This window comes from Musa acuminata, chromosome BXJ3-11, assembly GCF_036884655.1.
Source record: "Musa acuminata AAA Group cultivar baxijiao chromosome BXJ3-11, Cavendish_Baxijiao_AAA, whole genome shotgun sequence".
Classification (NCBI taxonomy): domain Eukaryota; kingdom Viridiplantae; phylum Streptophyta; class Magnoliopsida; order Zingiberales; family Musaceae; genus Musa; species Musa acuminata.
The window spans coordinates 30204349-30224674 of NC_088359.1; the positions used below are offsets into that span (position 1 = coordinate 30204349).

Sequence of the window (20326 nt, forward strand, 5' to 3'; positions counted from 1 at the left end):
ATAAATCTCTAAGAAAAACACTCCCAAAGGTCACATGTATGAAATTATCTAATCCAAAAAAATAAGCCTCGCCATTCACAAACATGATGAGAGAGAATTCAATTCATCCATTTAATCTTCTAATTGATGCATTATCATGCTCTAGTTTCTTTTTATATGATCAAGTATAAGAATATAAAAAATAAAAAACAATATTTTTGTTTTAATTTAAAAATAAATAATATATTCAAATCAAGATTGTAATCTTCAACGATGATTTTATTTTTCTATATCATTAGATGTTGCAATACATCAAAACTAATCAAATTAATTTTATTAATAAATTAAGTAAATTACCATCAATATTCAATCACCCTTAAAATAAAAAAGGCATCAAAAAATTTCATATGGTTTCTAATGTCACATTGCATCAAATAATGCACATTCTCCATTGAGAAAAACAATATAAACAGTATATTATGTATTCATGAGTTTGAATGAGTGCCACGCGGTGCTGTCTTGCCACGGCGAACGTGGCATCCGACTATTGGTCCATGGGTTCTGCCCGGGCGACACGAAACACAGAAGCGACGGTGCAGAAGGCCGCGGGCCCACACTCCGAAGGCCGGCCTTCCGTGTTTGGACTCTTAGAGGAAACACAGGATCCCAAATCCTCCGACGAAACAAAGGTGGTAATCTACGTGTCACGATCACAAGCAGTCACTGAGTTAGTGCGTAGGAATAAGGGGCTCAGATCATCCCACATCTCCGAGAAAAACCATGCCTCTCCTCTCCTCTCCTCCGCCTCGATCGGTGGGCGGACGGAACACGAAGGCGACATCGGCTGCCGCGCTCTCTGCCCTCCCCACCCGCCCCGATTTAATAGCTTCGGGGCTTCCGGCCTACCATCCACGCCTGGCAGCAGGTTTCGGCTTCTCCCCTCTTTCTTGTTTCCTTCGAGAGTTGCAACCCTTTTGCCGCCGATCCATTCAGGGTCCGAGTGGTCTCTGTGTCTTCTTTTTATATTATAGACGACCCTACGAGTTATCTTGATGGCGCATAGGGTTTCATTTGTCGGGGAAGGGTTCTTTCGGGGTTCTCTGTGAAATCGGAAGTAATTTAATGAGGATTTTGCTGCGTGCTTGTGTGTATCGCGTTTGTTTGGTTTATTTGATTCCTGAAAACCGGCTGACATAGGGGTGTATTCTTGATTGATTGGATGTTCATAGGAGGAGATTGTAGACAAAAATTTCAGTTTTGATGATCACAGTCAAGTGGCTGCTGGTCTCTTGTGAATTCTCAGGCTCCAAAAGATTTTGCTTTTGGTGATCCTTGAGTCAGGCGTATGCTGGAATCTCATGACGACTCGTTTGATAGCGGTGTTTGTACCTGTCCATTTTTCGGAATTTAGCTCTTCAAATCGAGGAAAAAGTTAAGAAGCCACGGAGCATTAGACACGATGATATAAACATGTCGACCCTCTACCACCATTAACCATAATTGTTTCTACTATTGGTTTCAGAAGTCAGAACGACTTGCGAGCCCTATATAAATTAGCATAGTTTTCTTGGGTGTATGAAAGGTTTGATGTATATTGATGGCATTTATGTCCTCTTAGAATCTCCAAGTGATAATAGAGACGAGATCAATTTTAGTGTGATAGACCAAGGATAGACGGGATCCATTTGCTTGTATATTTGTGATAGAATCAGTTTGAAAAAGCATTTCGAAAATGCAATCAAAAGCTTTGAAAACAGCAAGTAAAGGTGTTCCTGAAGCGCACTAATATCGTGTCGTGATGGCAGAGATTGGTTGCTTGGTTGGCTTGTATTTCTTGTGAAGATTAGAGATGCAGAAATTTACAGTTATTTAGGAGTATTTAGAAACTAAAAACAAGTATGGAAGTGAGATCAGAATATTTAAGTGTGTAGGTTTATGGAGTACATTATGATTGTAGGATAAACTATGGTGGAGAAAAGAGATGATTATTAAATTGCTAATACTAACTATATTTTCCAGTGGAGGCTGATGATGATTTCCTTGTGTACATGTAGCTTTTTGATCAGCTTGATGGAAAATGTGGTAAAGCATTATGAATGATACCTCACTGTAACTAAAGAAGAAAGAATATTATTTTATTTGTGATATCAACATCTGAGGATTGAGTCTCTGGATGTAATGTTGAAATGGTAAAGCATTATGAATGAGACCCACTATACCTAAAGAAGGATTCACATTACTTTTTTTATGATATCATCATCGGAGGATCTGGGGTTTTGTATGCAATGTTGAAAAGAATAACGAGTTTATTTCCTGAACATAATACATGGCCTTCTGAAGCCTTTAATTACTCGAATTTGTTATTCGTTGATTACAGTTTGTTATAAATAGTCAGCTTAGAGAAGTGGACCAGCATTTCTGTCAAAATGTGATATATTCCGTGTAATGGTGAATTTTGCCCACTCTATATGTGGGTGGCTCATTGGCTTCACTGAAGCTAGTCCATGAATTCTGAACCAAACTTCTTCTAGGAATTTTGGTTCACGCTCTTGATCCCTAATTTTGCAGTATCTGCAAGGCTGGACTATCTATCGCTCTGACTCAACTCTTGTTGAGCGGATAAGCATATTGCATGGTGGTCATGATGCACAGCCTGCATTGGCATCCGCATCAAGTTTGAGTCCAGTTAGCATTTAGGTTAAGTCTAGTAGCTTCCATGTTAGGATTTTCTGAAGTTTGGAATGTTTTTTTTCCATTTTTGTTTTGGAATCTTTAGAATCATACTTAGAATCAGATTACATGTTCAAGTCTAACTTCCATTATATGGAAGCGACGAGGTGTCAAGTCTTAAAAGGTTTAGGGTCAAGTCTCAAGAGGCTTAGGTGTCTATTCCCACAACAAGAGAGAGAAATCTTGTAAGACTATTAAAGGTTAACCATCTTGATGGAATACAATGATAATAGCCATAATGAGTAAAAAAATAAAACTATGAGATTTCTTGGCTGCTTGGCTAATCTCGTTCCTTTGTTGAGTGTTATAATCTTTTCCTGGCCTGTCTTTTTACCTCCACATTGTTCTTACTGCCATCCTTCTTCTTTCTAATTGCTGCCTTTTGCAATTAGAAAAAAAAAAGAAGGTATCACGATGATCCCTATTTCTAAGAGAGACCATGTTCTTTGGTTCAATCAGGTCAGACAAGAGGGAAATGGTCATGTAATCTGTTTCTTCCTTTTTATGATTTAACTAAATTTTTTGTAGTTTATAATGATGAGCTAGAGAGTTACAGTGGTGAAAGCTGATCTGTTAAGCATATGGCCATAGCAAATAGAACAAGCTCAATCTGTATCTTACATTATGATGTTGTGTTAGAGATGGCAGTATCGCATTCTAAACAAACTTTGGCATATTAATCTCATCCTGTGGAAATTTGAATCTTTGGTGTCTCTGTATATGGATTATATATTTTCTCCTTTATTCTTTTTGACCTTAGGTCAGATAGCTTTGGTCATATGATTTCCCACCACAACATTACTGACAAGAGTCTAATCATATGTTTCAAGTCATTTTGGCTTTGCATTTGGATTTTTGGTTGTCTTAAAAATCCCAAATGCAACCATTGCTTAAGAACCTCCACAAGGAACCCCCCTAAAGTCAGAACTTGGGTAATTTTAGGGATGTTTATTTCCTTTCGATAATTCTCATCCTTTTGCCCAAGGCATCTTGTAGTTCAAATTTGAACTCTCAGTTAATTTTCTTCCTCCTAGTGAATATGTGTCATAGTTCACCATAATTACCTATCTGATACTGTTTTTTTATTTTACAAATGTGCCATACTGATTCCCATGACCATAATAATGCTTTTATGTTGGCTTTCTTTCTGTTCAACAGAGATTGATGTACTGGTCCTGAAATTTGATTTGGGAATCCCGGGAACAAGCTAACGAGTCACATACCTTGTTCATCATCATTTGTTACTCATGGAAGATACTACTCATGGAAAATGTATAAGCTTAAAAGGCAGTGCCAGTAGAATCGAATTCTATGGAGTCAACCGGATTTCTTAGTTATCATTGTAGGATGATGTGAACATTGTGAACATCAAGTTTCTACATCAGTAATGAGGGTATTTTGAGGCCAAACATTTTGAGCTCCCAGTCTATTTGCTGCAACTAAGAACAGGCATTCCTTCCACCATGGTTTTCTTTCAATATCTGGTTGATATATGCCCATTCAACAGGTAAAGATGATGCTATTTTGTCTCATGAGGATGCCCCAAGGCAGTGAAATGGTAATCTCTTTTTTGAGTTGTGCCACAAGTTCCTGAGAGATGATGACCTCCCCACCCGAAACATCATTGTCCCTATCAATGCAATATATGTTAGGAGAATTTATTTGTTTTTCTCTCATTTTAATCCTTAACAAAAAAATTTCTGTAAATTTTTGGGATTACATCTAATATTTGCAGGATGCTCGGTTACTTTTTTGTTGCTTACTTGACCTTCTTATTCTGGGTTACCATCTGTTGTCCTTGTGATACCTACCACCTCTGACCCTACCTGTGCACCTCTCACCAGCAACAAGTACCCCAGTCATAGCTGTCTGCATTGTCTCTGGAATCAATGACGGCAAACCACGGTTGTCCTGCGTGACCCCAACATCTCTCTTTCTCTCTCTCTGTCTCTCTCTGATTCCCTGTCCTCTCCTGCAGCCTTGCGCTCGTTCAAGCGGAGGATGAAGAAGGAAGGCGTAGTTAATGTACCACACCATCAGCACTGCACTATTATTCTACATATCGGACACGAGAGAGCAGACATGTACAGGGAAAAGGGGTCGAAGGCTGACCGTACGGAGAGGTCAAAGCGGGATGGAGGTCACGACTCCCGCGGTTACCAATGGATTCCTCCACCCCGAGAAAAGCTTGTGAGAGCCATCGCTGCTGACCATCCCTCCCCGCTTGCTTGCTCTTCAAGAAAAGGCTAGGAATCGAGCCCTCTCCTTTAGGTCGTCACATGGATCCGATCGCTGTAGCACTCACTCATCACTATAGGGTTAGATTCTTTTTGGCCACTGCATGCTTCGTCAACTGCCGCAGTTAACTCGTCGGGTTTTGGTTTCTTCCTGCAGATGAGGAAGCCTGTGAAGAGAGATCACACCTACAGTAAGTATCACATGTCATGAGTTTGCAACGAGGATGCTGGCCAAAGTCCACTCGCAGCGTTGAGGAAAACCGGGAAGAAGGTCGTCCGGTGAACGCTTCGTTCGATGCAGGATCTGACCCTGTCGTCTCTCCTTGGTAGATACGAGGATCCCACGGCCACCGTGCTGCATTGTTGCTTCTTACAGTGGCATGACAGCACCGCAGGGGGGATCCACAAATAGATTGGTGCGCAGCGCTGACACATGCGCACACGCATGAGTTCTGTGACACGTACTGTGCTGGTGCAGGAAAAGATCAAGAGAGAGAGAGAAAGAGCACCGATATCGTCGTGTCCCAGGTTGTGTGCAGCCTTGGGTCGTGACTCAATTCAGGACATCAAGCATCGTCGAATCGTCGTAAGGAGGCCTACCAGTACGATACTACTGGTAGAAAACAGCATGTACGTACACGTTACAGTAACGTGTACCGAACGCTATACATACTCATGCGCATGCACAGGAGGTCGTACGTGACACGCAGTACAGTAGATATCTGCACTGCGAACCCTAACGCACAGCATGCTCCTCACGTACTATTATAAGCCTGCTCTAAGAGTTAGGGGCATGCCGATGTCTAAGCTTGATAGATATCGATAGCTTACGCACCCCAACGCCACAATCTCTACCAACTTCTGTCCTCACCTTCATGTTTCCACAACAACAACAACAAGAGGGAAAAGAACATAAAAGAAACGAAGAGGAAAACTTGCAGCTGTTACAGTCATCTTGGCAGAGGTTGAAGACTTCAAGCCTCATCTCTCAAGCATAGAGAATTTATAGGATGTGTTTGATCCGTGGAGTACCACTTGGATCAGGCAAATATTACTCAGTCTCCTCAGAATCATAGGCAATATATTCTCCACAACATATAGGTAATTGAAATGGCTTGATCACATCAATTAACACATTTGATATATATATATATATATATATATATATATATTTATTTATATATATATTTATAACATCTCATCAAATAAAACTTGCACCTTACATGCAAGTGTGTGGTTTCTTTCCTATGTTTGGGAGTGATGTATCTTGTACAAATTTTGAGATCTCCCAAGGTTTCATCTGTGCTGTGGTGACACTTCAGTTTCAAAAAAAGTGAAACTTGATGAAGCTCAGTGCTTTGTGTTGGGATAAACTTATGAACCATTAAGAAAAAAAGGAACCAAACTTTTCTATGATAAATATTTCTAATAAAACTTCTCCAAAATATTTCAAATAAAACAGTGACTGGAATACTAAGGTTACAAGAACCTAATACATGCAAAACAGGTTCTACAAGAAATTGGCAGGGCATATGAATCCTTCATTGACAAGATGTTAATCATAGACATCAATCATTTCTAATTCATAATGAAGACTAATTAATGAAAACAAAGCGAGTTAAACACTAAAAGAATGAGTTAAGTATTACCATTGATCAAAGGCAATGTGTGTGTGTGTGTGAGAGAGAGAGAGAGAAAATAAATCTTGTTGTGATGTCATGCCTTGGAGGATTGATAGTTCCTGAGCTCTTCTTGCTCAGTGTATTGATCCATAATATCAGCAAATACAGAATTCTTAGCACAATCACCAGAAATACTTGTTATAGTATCTGTCACATCTCAGAATCAGTCCTATACAACAACATTATATTTGTCCACTTACACCATTCAAGATTCATTCACTCATTTAAGAATCATAGATTACAAAATTACAGGCACTGTATTCAAAACCAAAAAATGTAAAAGAAAAAAGAAAAAAATCCAAAAATGTTTTGTATTTATAATTTTCATAAAGTGGATGCTGATGAAGCCCTAAACTTATTAGTTGTAGCTGCTTCCCTTCCTTTGCATGAGAGCTAATCCTCAGTGCTCATCAAGATTGTGCTTCTTGTTAAGGTACTAAGTTAAGATCTGGATGTGGAGATCTAGAAACTGTTATTTAATCTACTTTGAACTTTCTTGATGGATTTTACATTGTAGATCTTCCCAATGCTACTTCTTGTAGCTATTTTCCTGTCCATTTGTATTAGAAAGTTTTGTCTAGTTTCTAAATCAGGGAAGAAAGAAACCTAAGAGATCCATTTAGCTAATCAAAATGTAACTTGCAATTGAATCAACTTGGATCAGACATGATGTGTCTTAAATATCTAGACCAACACATATCAAGTAAGAAATGACCACCAATTCATTATACATTCAATTAAAACTGATGAGACTATCAGTTGTTCCACTTGAATGTGACAACTTCTTTGGAGACTTCAATCAATATCTATATATAAAGATAGCTGCATTATTATATCAGGATCTAATTTTGACCTTCAAAACATCATTTCAGCAAATATATTGTCACACCACTACTTTCACAGAAATGTTTTGCATCTAACTAATACTTGGATAAACAGCTGACAGCATTCTGAGACCAAAATCATGAGCAATTTCACATGTAGAATCCCTACATTTTAATGATGCATATACACAGCATGGTTCAATATAGGGTGAATACATGCATGAATTTTTTGCAGAGAACATCTATCATCGAATGAAACGAAGCACAAAGTTACAATCACTTGTAGTTAGATTTCGGTCTCCATTTTACCGAAGCGATTGCAAAGATAACAGCAAAACAAAACTTAAATTGGTGATGACAATGGTGGCAGCAACAATGATGATAAAATCAATTAAGAAAAGAAACAGAAGCAAATGGATGATTTAGATTACGATAACCTTCATCGTGTTCGGATATCGTTTACGATGTAGGGTTTGACCATCATGCATGACATGTAGGACCTCAAATTCAGTGGTTCATCATGAACAAATTGTCCTTTAGTTATCATCCTATTCTTTAATGAAAATGCTGCACAGTGGACACCAACATAGCATTATTTTCTTGGCTATGCATGACAGAACCCTTATTAACCACATAAGAAATTAGCAAGCAATCTATGCTATCAACATTTTCAATCTTTCCATGATCAATGAGCACATGGTGATAATGTTAGCACACATGGCCTCTATCTCACAATGGATGTTCCAAGTTGAATCTTGTCATAATCCTATATTAGAGTCACTTGTAGTAGCATAAGAGTTTATAATAAATAGTACATGGATGTTGTAAGTTTATCATGCCATGAGCAACCTCCAAATAAACATGAGAACAAATGTGGCTCAAAAAGGAAGAAGCATTGCAAGTTTGGGAAACTACCACCGGTAGGGAAGACAAGAAAGCTGTGTCTAAGATCAATCACTAAAGCAAGCAAGCAAGCAAGCCATTGTTTAACTACAACCATAGTAATTGGAAAGACTCATATCATTCATCCTACCATAAACAAAACACAGGTGAGTTCCCAAAATGCCAGTCTCCACACGCTTAGATTGTGTCATCAGCATGAAATAGTTTGGTTGAATGAATAGTGTAACTTTTGTCTGGCCTACTTGTTACTATTTCACGTAAGGATGCTATTGTGCAAGCACCTGTCAGTCTTGTATTCTCCTAAGAGTTTGCCATGGAAATCGATTAGCTTGTGAGTATATCAATTAAATCTCACGAAAAAGCACATTATTATTCTTTGGGGTAAGTCATCGATTCCACCCCAAAAAACAAAGGAAAAGGCCACCGGTGATATAGCAAAGCAACAAATCGAGGAGGAGGCCAAGATAACTGATCATGCAGAAGACAAACAATCCTTGTGTACTGTAACATGATGATCTGAAAAGGTCATAATCGACTCCATTTTTGATATCAACAAAAAAGAAAAAGAAAACAGAGAGAGAGAGTGTGTGTGTGTGTGTGTGGAAATGACACATCAAGTAAATCATTAACTTTTTTCTGCAGCCAGAATCTAAGTTTCACCTCAAAGCTCTCGGCTCCAACCCACAGAGGGGGGCAGCAGCAGCAGCACCTCACGTCCTTTTCCTTGTTACTTACTGTTAATAGATAACCCTTGGCGCAGGCCAAGAGATCAGAGATCTCGAGTACAGTACCGGAGCAATGAGGTGCGGAGTCCAAGTACAGTAGTCACTGTCTTGCCATGGTGTCACTGGCCAGACTAATAATCACACTGGGAGGAGGTAGATATTAAGCATATAAAACACTGCTACTTTCCCATTGCCTTCCTCCGAAGCTCCTCCCACTTGCAATCACAAAACTGAGAGAGCGAGAGCAGTGAAGGCAAAGCAATATCGCATGAAGTAGTAATATAAAGAGTAGCGATTTGTTCCAAGGTTCAATCGAAAACAGGGAAAAGAAAAAAAGGGAGTGACATAAACAGAATGATACTAATAAGCTCGATGAAGAGAAAACAAAAGGCTCACACATTGGTAGCTAATAGTCATATAGAGAGAGTTGAAGAGAAGAGAGGAAGGCTTCAAGGCATATCTGCTAAGCCTCCTCGTAGATGCCAGTGGGATGGAGTCGGTAGCGGAGCTTAGGCTGCGGCGGGTGGCGGTGGAGGGTGCTGCTGATCCTGCTGTGGCTTCTTGCGCTTCTTCTTCTCGTAGCTGACGCCGCGGGCCTTCGACTGGATCTCGCGGACTTCACGGAGGTAGAGGCGGACGGCGCGAGCGCCGAAGGGGTTGGACTCGGGTTTGCCCCCGTTCTCTTCGTAGGCGGCACGAAGGCGGCCGATGAGGGCGTCGAGGCTGCCCCAGGCTTGGCGAAGAGGGCACGGACAGGGAGCCGGAGGGTTGGGGTGGCCGAAGAAGGGGCACATCTGAGTGTGCACCTTGGTCTTGCCGAACTGATCGAGGTAGCGGAGGAACTCCAGCACATGGGCGCCGCTGCACCGCGCGAGCGAGAGAGGCGGTCGGTGGTTTTTGAGGTACTGCCCGAAGGTGTTCCAGTCGCGGCGCTTCTGTGACTCGTACCGACTCAACGACGGGGAGGAGGAGGAGGTGGTGGAGGAGGAGGAGGATGAGGGTGCTGCGCCAGGGGTGGCGGATGAGAAAGATGCGAAGCAGTGGGGGCTGTTACTGGGGCCGCCAACACCGCCGCCGCCGCCGCTGTGGTCGGAGTGGGGGCTGTCTGGGTTAGGTATCAAGTCCATGGAAGATAGATGAAATGACCTCCCTCTCTCTCTCTGTTCTACTTCTTCTTCTTCTTCTTCTTCTTCTTCTTCCACTTGCTGTTACTCCTCCTCGTTACTTCTTGCGCCTACACAAAAGGTCAGATGAGTCGAACTCAGATGATGACGATGATGATGATCAAACGATGAGGAGGTTTGTGCAGATCCACAATGCTCTTCCCTTCTTGAATTGGCTTATACTCATGCTGTTTTCTTTGGCTGGCGTCGAGAACGTTTCCACAAAGCCATGTTGGAGTCCCTAAGGGAAGAGAGAGAGAGAGAGGGAGAGAGAGCCAGATATATATATAGAGAGAGAGAGAGAGATGGAGAGAGAGAGAGAGAGAGAGAGAGAGAGAGATGCAGCTGAGTTTAAGAATGGAATTTTTACCTTTAGGGCTGCGGCTGATCTGTTGTCAGAAGCGAGGAAGGATTGGAACACTCAACAAGCTGTGGTCCTGACAGATACTAAGTAGATCACAGATTAGCATGAAAGAGAAGGTGAGGGAAAGGAGAGATTGGGGGGGGGGGGGGGGATCACAAGATAGAGGTGGGAAGCCTCCTGAAGGAGAAGGTCACTCCCGGTGGTGATGGGTGCAAAGACTCTGGAAGAGAGAAAGAGAGAGAGAGAGAGCGAGCGATCGAAGGATTACATGCTTGTGAGCGCGGAGAGAAAGTCCAGCAGTTGCAGAGATGTTTGGTCTAAAAGGGGGAGGATGCTACTGGCTTCCTGGGAAAAGAAAGCGTTGTAGAGAGAGAGAGAGAGAGAGAGAGAAGCACAGGGTTCTTTTTGGTGGATGGAGAGACAAGTTGACAGTGGGATGAAAGGTGATGTGACAGGATAAAAGATTAACTTGGGTGGAGGGTGACATTATACCTCCACAATTAGATGCATGTAATTAACATGTTTTCCTTCACAATATCATATTGTGATAAATCAATTCCCCCCCCCGACCCCCCAAAAAATAACAAAAAAAAAAATGAGCCGATTTTTCTACGAAAAAAGTTCTTATTTTTAGAATTTCTTAACTGAAATATCTCCAGTCATTTATTATTATTATTTTTCCTATAAACAGATCCCAATTCAATTATAATGTTTTTACACTATAATATATTTATTTTTTTAATAATATTAAAAAAATTATAAAATAGTGTATTATATTATTTTTTATATTTAGTTTTAAAATTTTATTTTTTTTTTAATATTATTTAAAAATAAAATTTTATTTTTGAAATATTTTATTATTATGTTGTTTTGATATTACTTAAAAATACTGCAATATGGTGTAAAAATATTATAATTAAATCGATTCATGTAACATAGTGTAAAAGATTAGCTTCTCTTTGTCGATTTTTCTAGAAAACGTTCTTATTTTTAGAATTTCTTAAGATCCTGATTTAATTATAATTTTTTACACTATATTATATATATATTTTTAATAATATTAAAAAAAATACTATAAAAATATTATATTTTTATATTAAGTTATAGTATTTTCTATTATTGTTTAAAAAATAAAAAAATACTATATTATAATATTTTTTATACAATGCTAAAGATCCTTCTAATATTATTAAAAATAATATAACATATTATTAAAAATATTATAACTAATCCAAAGGATAAACATAATAATACTTTAGATATTAAAAATTCTTGAAATGAAAAGCTTTGGGAAAGAAATCCAAGTTTTTTCTTGGATTAGTAAGTAAAATAGAAAAATACTTGTCAGCACAACAAAATAATATTTATGCAAAGAGCAGCATCAGCTAAGCCTGCAAGATTCTGAATCTTGTTGTCTGCGAGAAAAGAGACGTGAGTGCAGGCATCATCGTGTTGGCCTACCATCCATGGAAATAATGAAGTGCTCGAGCGACCAAGTGTTGTGCTGGTCATGACAAAGAACAGTGTAAAGAACTTTAATGACAGTCTCCTCAAATAAGTGATAGAGAGAGATGATTAGATGCACACTGCGAATTATAATGATCGAGTTGCATCATTAATTCCATGGCTCACTTGCACTGAAAGAAAGAAAGCTAACCATTGCAATCTTAGAGTGTGCTTATAATAAGACTGTTTTGATTGGAGATAATAATAAATCATTAATTTCTTACTAATCACAACGGAGATATACATGATTATAATATATTATTTTTACTTGTAACTTAGTAGAAAACCAAATATTTATTCATGTGTTGGATCCATAATTCCACCAATTTTGCCTGATTAAATTGTCTGTCTATTTCGCATTCTATGCACGCCAACTATTTCAACAAACACACTGATGAGGATACTGTTTAGTTCGATGTATGCATTGGTACTTAAATTTAAGAGCATATTAATGTCTGTGTGTGTGATAGAGAGAGAGAGAGAGAGAGAGAGAGAGAGCATATTAATCTTCCTATTATTCTTCGTTCCCTGCATTATATGTCAATACCAACCATTTCTACCTAATTCATTTGAACATAGTACCAAAGTCAAATAAAATAATACATAAAATCACATTTTAGATAGCAGAATATAAAGACTTTTTTAATTCTATGACAATGTTTTTTTCTTTTTAAAGACACTGCATAGCTTTAATGAGCAAGTATAAAAGGATGAAGATTGATTGAGATCTACCAAAAGATACCCAAGTGGCTTGCAGTGTTGGATGATCTAGAAAGATGAGAAACCATAAGACCTTTGAGCTAAAGAGAGCTTGCACACCATGGGAAATCATAGTAGAAATACCATGGCAATGTTCAAAGAGAGTTTGCACACCATGGAAAAGGTCAATAGGGAATAATACACCTCAACAACATCAACAAAACATTAGGAGTTCAAGAATAAATTGGTCAATTTGGCTCCACTGATTATAGTAATGTCAAGGAAACTAATGATGGCTGCTTTCTCTCTCTCTCTCTCTCTCTCTCTCTCTCTCTTTTTTATTGTAAATCTATTGCAGAATAAAATGGATGGCTTCTCTAATTGTTAAAATAATAAAACATTCCTTAATTTGATCCCATTTTTATATTATTATTTTGGATCCCCAACATAAACTCTACTGAGCAATTAGATGGGATATGGATCAGCAATAACATATGAATCTTGGGTTTAGACAATCAAGAATGAATTGACTTGGGAATTGCCACCAAAAAAGATTGAACCATACAGCAACTTGCTCATATAGACAATCAAGAACTTATGGTGTATTGTACAGACAGCGAGCACATGCATAATTGGCACTATAGAATTGCCTTACTTGGGTTTTGTGAGCCATTTGAACGATCTTGCTTAGGGTTTATCTGCAGGCCTGCTCATTCCTGATGACAGCAGACATCTCTTTTCCACCCCAAAATCTTGCAGGAGGCTTGCAGGTTCTGCTTCCATCAAAGTAGTCATTTTTAAATCTGGTAACAAAACCAAGGTGAAGAATTAGTAATCCCATAGTACTAGGAAAACAATCATACAATTATTTTAATCTGACCAATGTTTCTGTTTCTCTCTTTATCCTGCAAAGATGCCTCTTTCACAACCCTCCTCTTCCTTTCTCATTGATTTCCACATACATCTCAGAATATTTCAGAATGTAACTGGCAAGAAAGATCTAGCATTAGTCATTATTAATTCAGGACCCAATGAAGAATGTGAAACTTCTGATAGCTTTGAGATACAAAGAAGTTTAAGAAAGTACAAGCTCTGCACTTAGGTCTAGGATTCTAATGACGGACGACAAGCTCTTAATGCCTTTTGGAGAAAACAGAAGGAACATTTTGTCAACTCACCTCCCGTATAAAATGGTAGGCAGCGAGGCATCAGAGGTGAACAAGCCCAGTTTTCCTCGATGAACATCTTTTTTATAGAGAAAAGCAGGGTTTGGTACACTTCCATGCCTCAACAAGCCCAGTTTTCCTTGATGAACATCTTTTTTTTTAGAGAAAAGCAGGGTTTAGTACACTTCCATGCCTCAAAGTTCTCAAATATTGAGATTATGATGCAAAAGAACTCATAAAGAGGGAATTTACTCTGGCAATTCCAGAGTCCTGGACGAGGATCTTGCTCAGAAAGTATTAACACTGTCATGAGAACTGTGAAGAACCATTGAAACACCCAAAAAGGCAGATATTTGGAACTGAGAAAAGAAAAGTATTACTACATTAAAACAACATCAGTATAGAATTGTATCTAGCTCTTGTTGATGTACCATGATCAAACTAAAAAAATATCATTAAAACGGAGTGCACGTGTCAAGTACATGAAAGAACCAAGCTAGACACTATTCCTTGAGAAGCATATATATTTTTTAAATAAAGTGTAACATGCACCTGAGAATGGTTCCAAAACCAAATTAAAATTTGTTTAGTACCATAACGGCAGTTCAGTAGCCTACCATCAATAACTCTTGAACTTTTTAGCTATCATCTTTCATTTTTCATTCTTGTTTCTTTAAAATTTCCGAATAATCAACCAATTTTAACACTTATGTGATCCGTAATGGAGATGAATCATTCACAAAACCAAGCACTCCAGCATAAAGATATAGAATGCTCAACATCGTTTGATGTCACCTAAGCAAGCAATAACATCAAGGTCGATTCCTAAATTTTTCACCAAACAAATTATCGGTAATAAATGTTTCATAAAGATAGTTTTCATCAGAAGGTTCAAACTGTCAAGAAACGTCTATTGGGCTGCGGTTAACTCTCTGTTTTCTTAAGTACTAGTAGACTGCAAGCATTATAAATCTTGTTGATGTACTCTACCTAAATTTTACTGGTGTTGTTATTTTATGATAATCTTGCATCTATGCCTGTCTAAACTTCTTATTTAGATCTTTCTTGCAAAATGGATTTACTAATGTAAATAAAATGTCAAAACTAGACTTGCAAAATGGATTTACTATGTAAGGATATCTCAAAACTATGTGATGCCAAATGACAAATGGTTTGTACTATCTAAAGAACTAGTGACAACCAAGTCATTGAATTGGATGATTGCATATCTAGAAACATGATTTACACCAACCTAATCAGCAAATAAAAATTTCTGCACTTTAAGGATTATACCATACCCATTTATTTCAACCACCTTTATCAGAACTCCCAGAATAGCAATCAGAAAAAGAGTAATGAGACTGATAAAACATTACAAGGTTATATATATAATCGAAAAAAGCCTTGCACCCTGGATTTTGACCTGAATATCAACCTCTAAGCTGTCCTAAATCAGACAAATTTAGGCAAGAAGGGATCAAGTAGAGCTGAGTCAGTTGACAGTTAGGAGGGACTACCATCTCAGCAGTCATATGTAATATATAAAAAAAAAAGGTAGAAAAGGCAATTTTCTATAGAAGCAATATTCATCTAGAAGATAAATACATGACAACAATTTTCTACCATACAAAGGTTGTCATCATTCTTGGAAAGGCAGCTAATCAAACAATGATTTGTTTCCCATCAAGTCAGTCACATGCAAAATATTAAGATGGTCCCCTTGCTAATGTAGTAGTAGCAAAAGGTCCAAACTGCATTGTCAAGACTGAAGTTGTTTAATTGAATCACAGAAGTGATAGCACAGAATCATGGGAGTGAGGATTTCAATTATCATTTCTAATTTGGCTGTCTACTGATGTCAAATCTCATAATATTACAATCCATAAGGAAATTAATGTTTATTATCTGATATTGATGTGGAGTAGAAACCCTATTTTTGAAATCACATACCGAAAAGATTAAAAAAAATTATAAATGCAATGAAAATTCCTCATATCAGGATCTCCACTTCTAGTGAAAATCAACTCTTCCGAAATTCATTTCATATAGAGGACTGTTTTATGAATCTACATTCATAAAATAGTAATTTACTTTATATAAATAAACCATAACAGGAGTAAGAAGTTTGCGATGAGTCACACATCTTGTCTAGAATGTACCATTTTGATCTGTATATCCTATAACCTCCAACCATATATGGTGTCCAGATCATCAAGAAAGTTTTGTTATGGGAAAAGTAAGAAAAGTCCAGCACCAGTGAAAAGGCAAAACTCACTGGCAAGTTGGCCGACAAGCTAGCATGTGAACTAATTTGCCCATGCCAACCCATTAACTACAACAATCTTATCAAGAAGAATGAGCAAAGACTTAATCTTAGATAATGACCTCACTAGTTAATTGATCTTATTTCCTGTAACCAAACTTAAGTTGGATTAGATTGGCTTAAATGGGTTAATGAAAAACTATGTTAGGATATTTTATTGGCAAGTTGTTTTGGATAATTGTCACCACATAGCAACATTAATTTTTGGAAAGCCAGTTTTACATTTGGGTAAATAGGCTTGTAGAAGTTGCTAGCTCATATCACTGTATTATGGATCTATTATCCAAGTTCTTCAGAGATACGAGTAAACTAATATATATTGCATTATTGGCAATGCAAGCACAGAATGGTCAGCATGGCACAGAATGGTTGGTATGACTAATCTGTTGTCTAGCCACATCAACATAAATGTGTTCAACTGTTCATTATTATGCATCGGTATTAGTCATGTGTGGCAAACAAGCATGAATCTAGAAACACATCAGCCAAGCCAAAAATGATATTGTATTTACAAATCAAAATATTCTAGATACTTGAAAATAAACCATTAAAATGCATGCTCAGCCAAATTGAAGCTCCAAGCTTGCAAGCCATCTCCACTACTGGGGGCAAAATATAGGCCATTCAAATGGTTCCATATTAATCACCTATGTTGATGCTTAGTCAGCACATTGACAATTATGACATCTAAAATGGTGCACAGTCAAGTCTTGGTTAGTAATCAGTTGTGCCCTTCTGATCTTAGCACATGCTCAACATTGTAATCATTAGAGGGGAAGTCCTTGTGGTCTCATTTGTCCACATAGCAACATTCAACTTGGGTTGAACCTCCTCAGCTCAGTTCTCCAAGTAGATCTTGCTTATAGAGTAGGTAGGGTAGATAAGCTTTAAACTCTCACAGTTGACATTTATTCACTATCCCCTTTCACCCTCTAATCTGCAACTTCTCTTTTTAAGACCATGGGAATCTAACTTAACAATCAAAGGAGACCACACCAGTTATGCAATCTAGACAAAGTTGTCCATAACGTCCACAACCCTATGAGTACTTTAAAAAAATGTACTACCACCACAACAAAGATGGTCTTTAATAAAAATGTAAAAAATTTTGCACTCTAGCCCTAAAAAATCTACATCAGAAACTTGTAGGTCATGGTTAACATCTGTAGTAGAAGTTTCTCAAGGTGAGCCTTCAGTTTGTCCTATTAATAGTTTTGTTTATGCTGCAGGTAGAAGAACACACAAGGCAGTAGAACCATAGGATGACTAGATTGTACATTAACTATTTCAAGAAAAGAACTACTGAGAGTTGTATTTGTATAGAAGATGACATGGCTGTATGTTTTACTGTCCATATTACTAAAAGGACACCTGAATGGACTGTCATGAACAACCAAATAAAATCTGGAACAGGAATCGATTATTCAGTACCCCAATAAAATCTGAAATGGGAATCTATTGTTTGGGACAAATATGAAAAAACCGAAAGAGGGTTAATTCATATTGAAAGGTCTAAGAACAAAGAACTAATATACTCCTTGCACTTTAGATGATAAAAACACCACCCAGGGGTAGATTTGGAAAAACAACAACAAAGATACAGATTTAAAAGCTAATAGCAACTGAAAATTACAAACATGCATTAATTTTGATGAATTTGATGATTGTGGACAATATACACAACTAGCTAATGAGCTAAACCATAAAATGCAGCCACATAAGACGAGGAGCATAATAAATACAAATAATGTATTAAGTACTCCTCTCCAATTCATTAGTAATCTAGTTTATTAGAAGTGGGTCTGCATCTTGGAACTTAGTGTCAGGGAACCAGTCATTACTAAAAACAAACCACGATGCCAAGCTCATTAAGAAAAGTCATGTCACAGAGAAAGAAGAAAGGAACTTCCCATCTTCCATAACAAACAAAAGTCGCCTGAACCTTTCTACCTTAGATTATAAACAGTTTGTACAAGAGTACATAAATAGATTACTAAAATCATTTCTATGAAGGTTGCATAATGCTGCTTAAGATAGATGCAAAATTTGTTAGTTCAATCTAGCAAATAAGGAAGGTATAAGTGTAAGATATTAAGAAGGCAGATAAACACAGAAATATGTATAAACCTGTCATTATTAAAAATTTAGTACAACTATGTATACCTAAGGATGTTTCTTTTCATTATACATATACTACAAATATCTTCAATGCATGAGGCTCATGCAATATGCACTCTAGAGAGACTCAATATATGCAACCATATGACATAAGAAGAAATTTTTTTTCCATGAACCAAACTTAGATCATTAGGTCATAACAATATTTATAATATAAAAAAAATTATATAACTCAAAAATAAGATTATTTCTATTTATTCTGTTTTCTGTTGCTTCCCATTTACACTGTTGAAATAACATGTACGAAAAATATAACTTCTGAAGAGATGCATGGCATTTCAATTTCATAACAATAAATAAGTAATTACAGGTGAGGAGCATATTTATAATTCAGCAACATGTTAAAATTAGCTAATACCAGAATCTTTTTTACTTTGAAGGGGAATAAAACACTTCAAAACTATCCACATTCTGATGGTAGGATCTACTCTGATGAAAGCTTTGCATTATGAGATCCATATAAATTGAAAACAAATCAAACTAAAATTCTGTGTGTAAAAGCTAATAATAAGAAAATAAGTGCCTACCACATTGTTTCCTTCACTATATCTATACACACATGGAAACCTATATCTTAAACTGAATTGAAAAGATAACACACAAATGCCTGCGACAACAAGAATCAGGAGGCATCTCATATGCAATGCAAGAGGAGAATGGAATAGCTGCAGATGACAGAAGAAATAATATAATAGGGTTAGTGGCATATATCAACAGCTTTCATTGCATGCATAACGCAGCACAAACACCTGCTATACCTAGGAAAGCTTGAAAGATTACATCTCACAAGACAAAGTCAAGTATATAAAAATCAAGTGCTGCATAGTTAGAACTTACAAAGGGCATACTCAATTACACTGCAGAGTATGTTGGGATTGCAGAACAGAAGTGGGAAAGAGAGAGAAGTGTGAGCAAGGCTGAGTTGTACCTAGTAAATTTTATAAAGATGTAATCATGTCAATACATGGTTACCAGTGAAAAGTGCAAGTCCCAAAATGATGGGATAAGGGTAAATGGCACAGAAACGGACTATCAAAACAAGTTAAAAGTCATATATATTAAAGAGAAACTGAGAGGAAGCTACTAACATGGCATACACTCAGTTTAGTTGGGAAGTAGAGTGCTCCTTCAGGATAGTAATTGCTGCATCAATCTGATAACTTGTGAATAATCCATTAAAATAGTTTCTTGATAGTTCCCCGGGGCATAGTTCTCTTGGTCAAGGTGCCACATTTTTCTAGCATATATCTGCAGAGATTGTTCCAAGGGATGACCTAGGTGCGGGTGTCTTTATAAACCATAGTGCCCCATGAACAATGTGCAGCTTCCTTCGTCATGATCCTCACCATGCCTGATGTCCTTATAGGCCTGATGTCCTGGGTTAGAATCAAAAGCGTTCACGCGCATGCCTGTGCTGAGCACGGTAGCTTTGCAGAACCTTGGTTGGATTCATGACTGTTCTTGTCATCATAACCGGATGCTCTTATACACTAAAAATTGTCGTTTTCCTTCGCAGCTCCAAGAACTTGACTGTAACTACTCCATGCTTTTATTCAAAGCAACAAAATTAAGGAACAAAAGATAGATGAAGGATGAAATAAGAAAAACCCCACCTGAGCACAAGAATCAAATTTAAAGTCACCAAGAGAAGGGGGGAAAAAAAGAACAAATTTCAACTTTCAAATGTAAGAAAATCGTACACTATTATTTATCTTCTTGGAGGATTCAGAAAATAACTTCAAGAAAGACTTGAAACTTACTATATAATCCGCTAAAATTAAGAAGGAAAACAAGAACTCGGAAGTTTAATCTGGAAAAAAAATGAAAAATAAAAATAATATAGATGA

At 37.5% G+C, this 20326-nt stretch overlaps 1 protein-coding gene and 1 long non-coding RNA gene across 6 annotated transcripts; one reads left to right on the forward strand and one right to left on the reverse strand.

The window, feature by feature from the left end:
- The first annotated feature begins 726 nt into the window (after positions 1–726).
- LOC135652810 (uncharacterized) lies at positions 727–4471 on the forward strand. Its single transcript, XR_010502210.1, has 2 exons — positions 727–904; positions 3868–4471. It is a non-coding gene; the product is annotated as an uncharacterized LOC135652810 (long non-coding RNA).
- Positions 4472–9328: 4857 nt separating this feature from the next.
- LOC135652768 (protein G1-like4) lies at positions 9329–11022 on the reverse strand. Of its 5 annotated transcripts, none has more exons than XM_065173992.1 (3): positions 10876–11022; positions 10614–10690; positions 9329–10314 (listed from the first exon to the last, which is right to left on the reverse strand). In XM_065173992.1, exon 3 carries the CDS (start codon positions 10205–10207, stop codon positions 9590–9592), a length of 618 nt encoding a protein of 205 aa, XP_065030064.1. In that variant the 5' UTR covers positions 10208–10314; positions 10614–10690; positions 10876–11022; the 3' UTR covers positions 9329–9589. The 5 variants fall into 5 exon arrangements, with proteins under 5 accessions (XP_065030064.1, XP_065030067.1, XP_065030066.1 ...); XM_065173995.1 differs by having other exon boundaries at positions 9329–10484; XM_065173994.1 differs by having other exon boundaries at positions 10614–10680; positions 10876–10995.
- Between the last annotated feature and the right edge of the window lie 9304 nt (positions 11023–20326).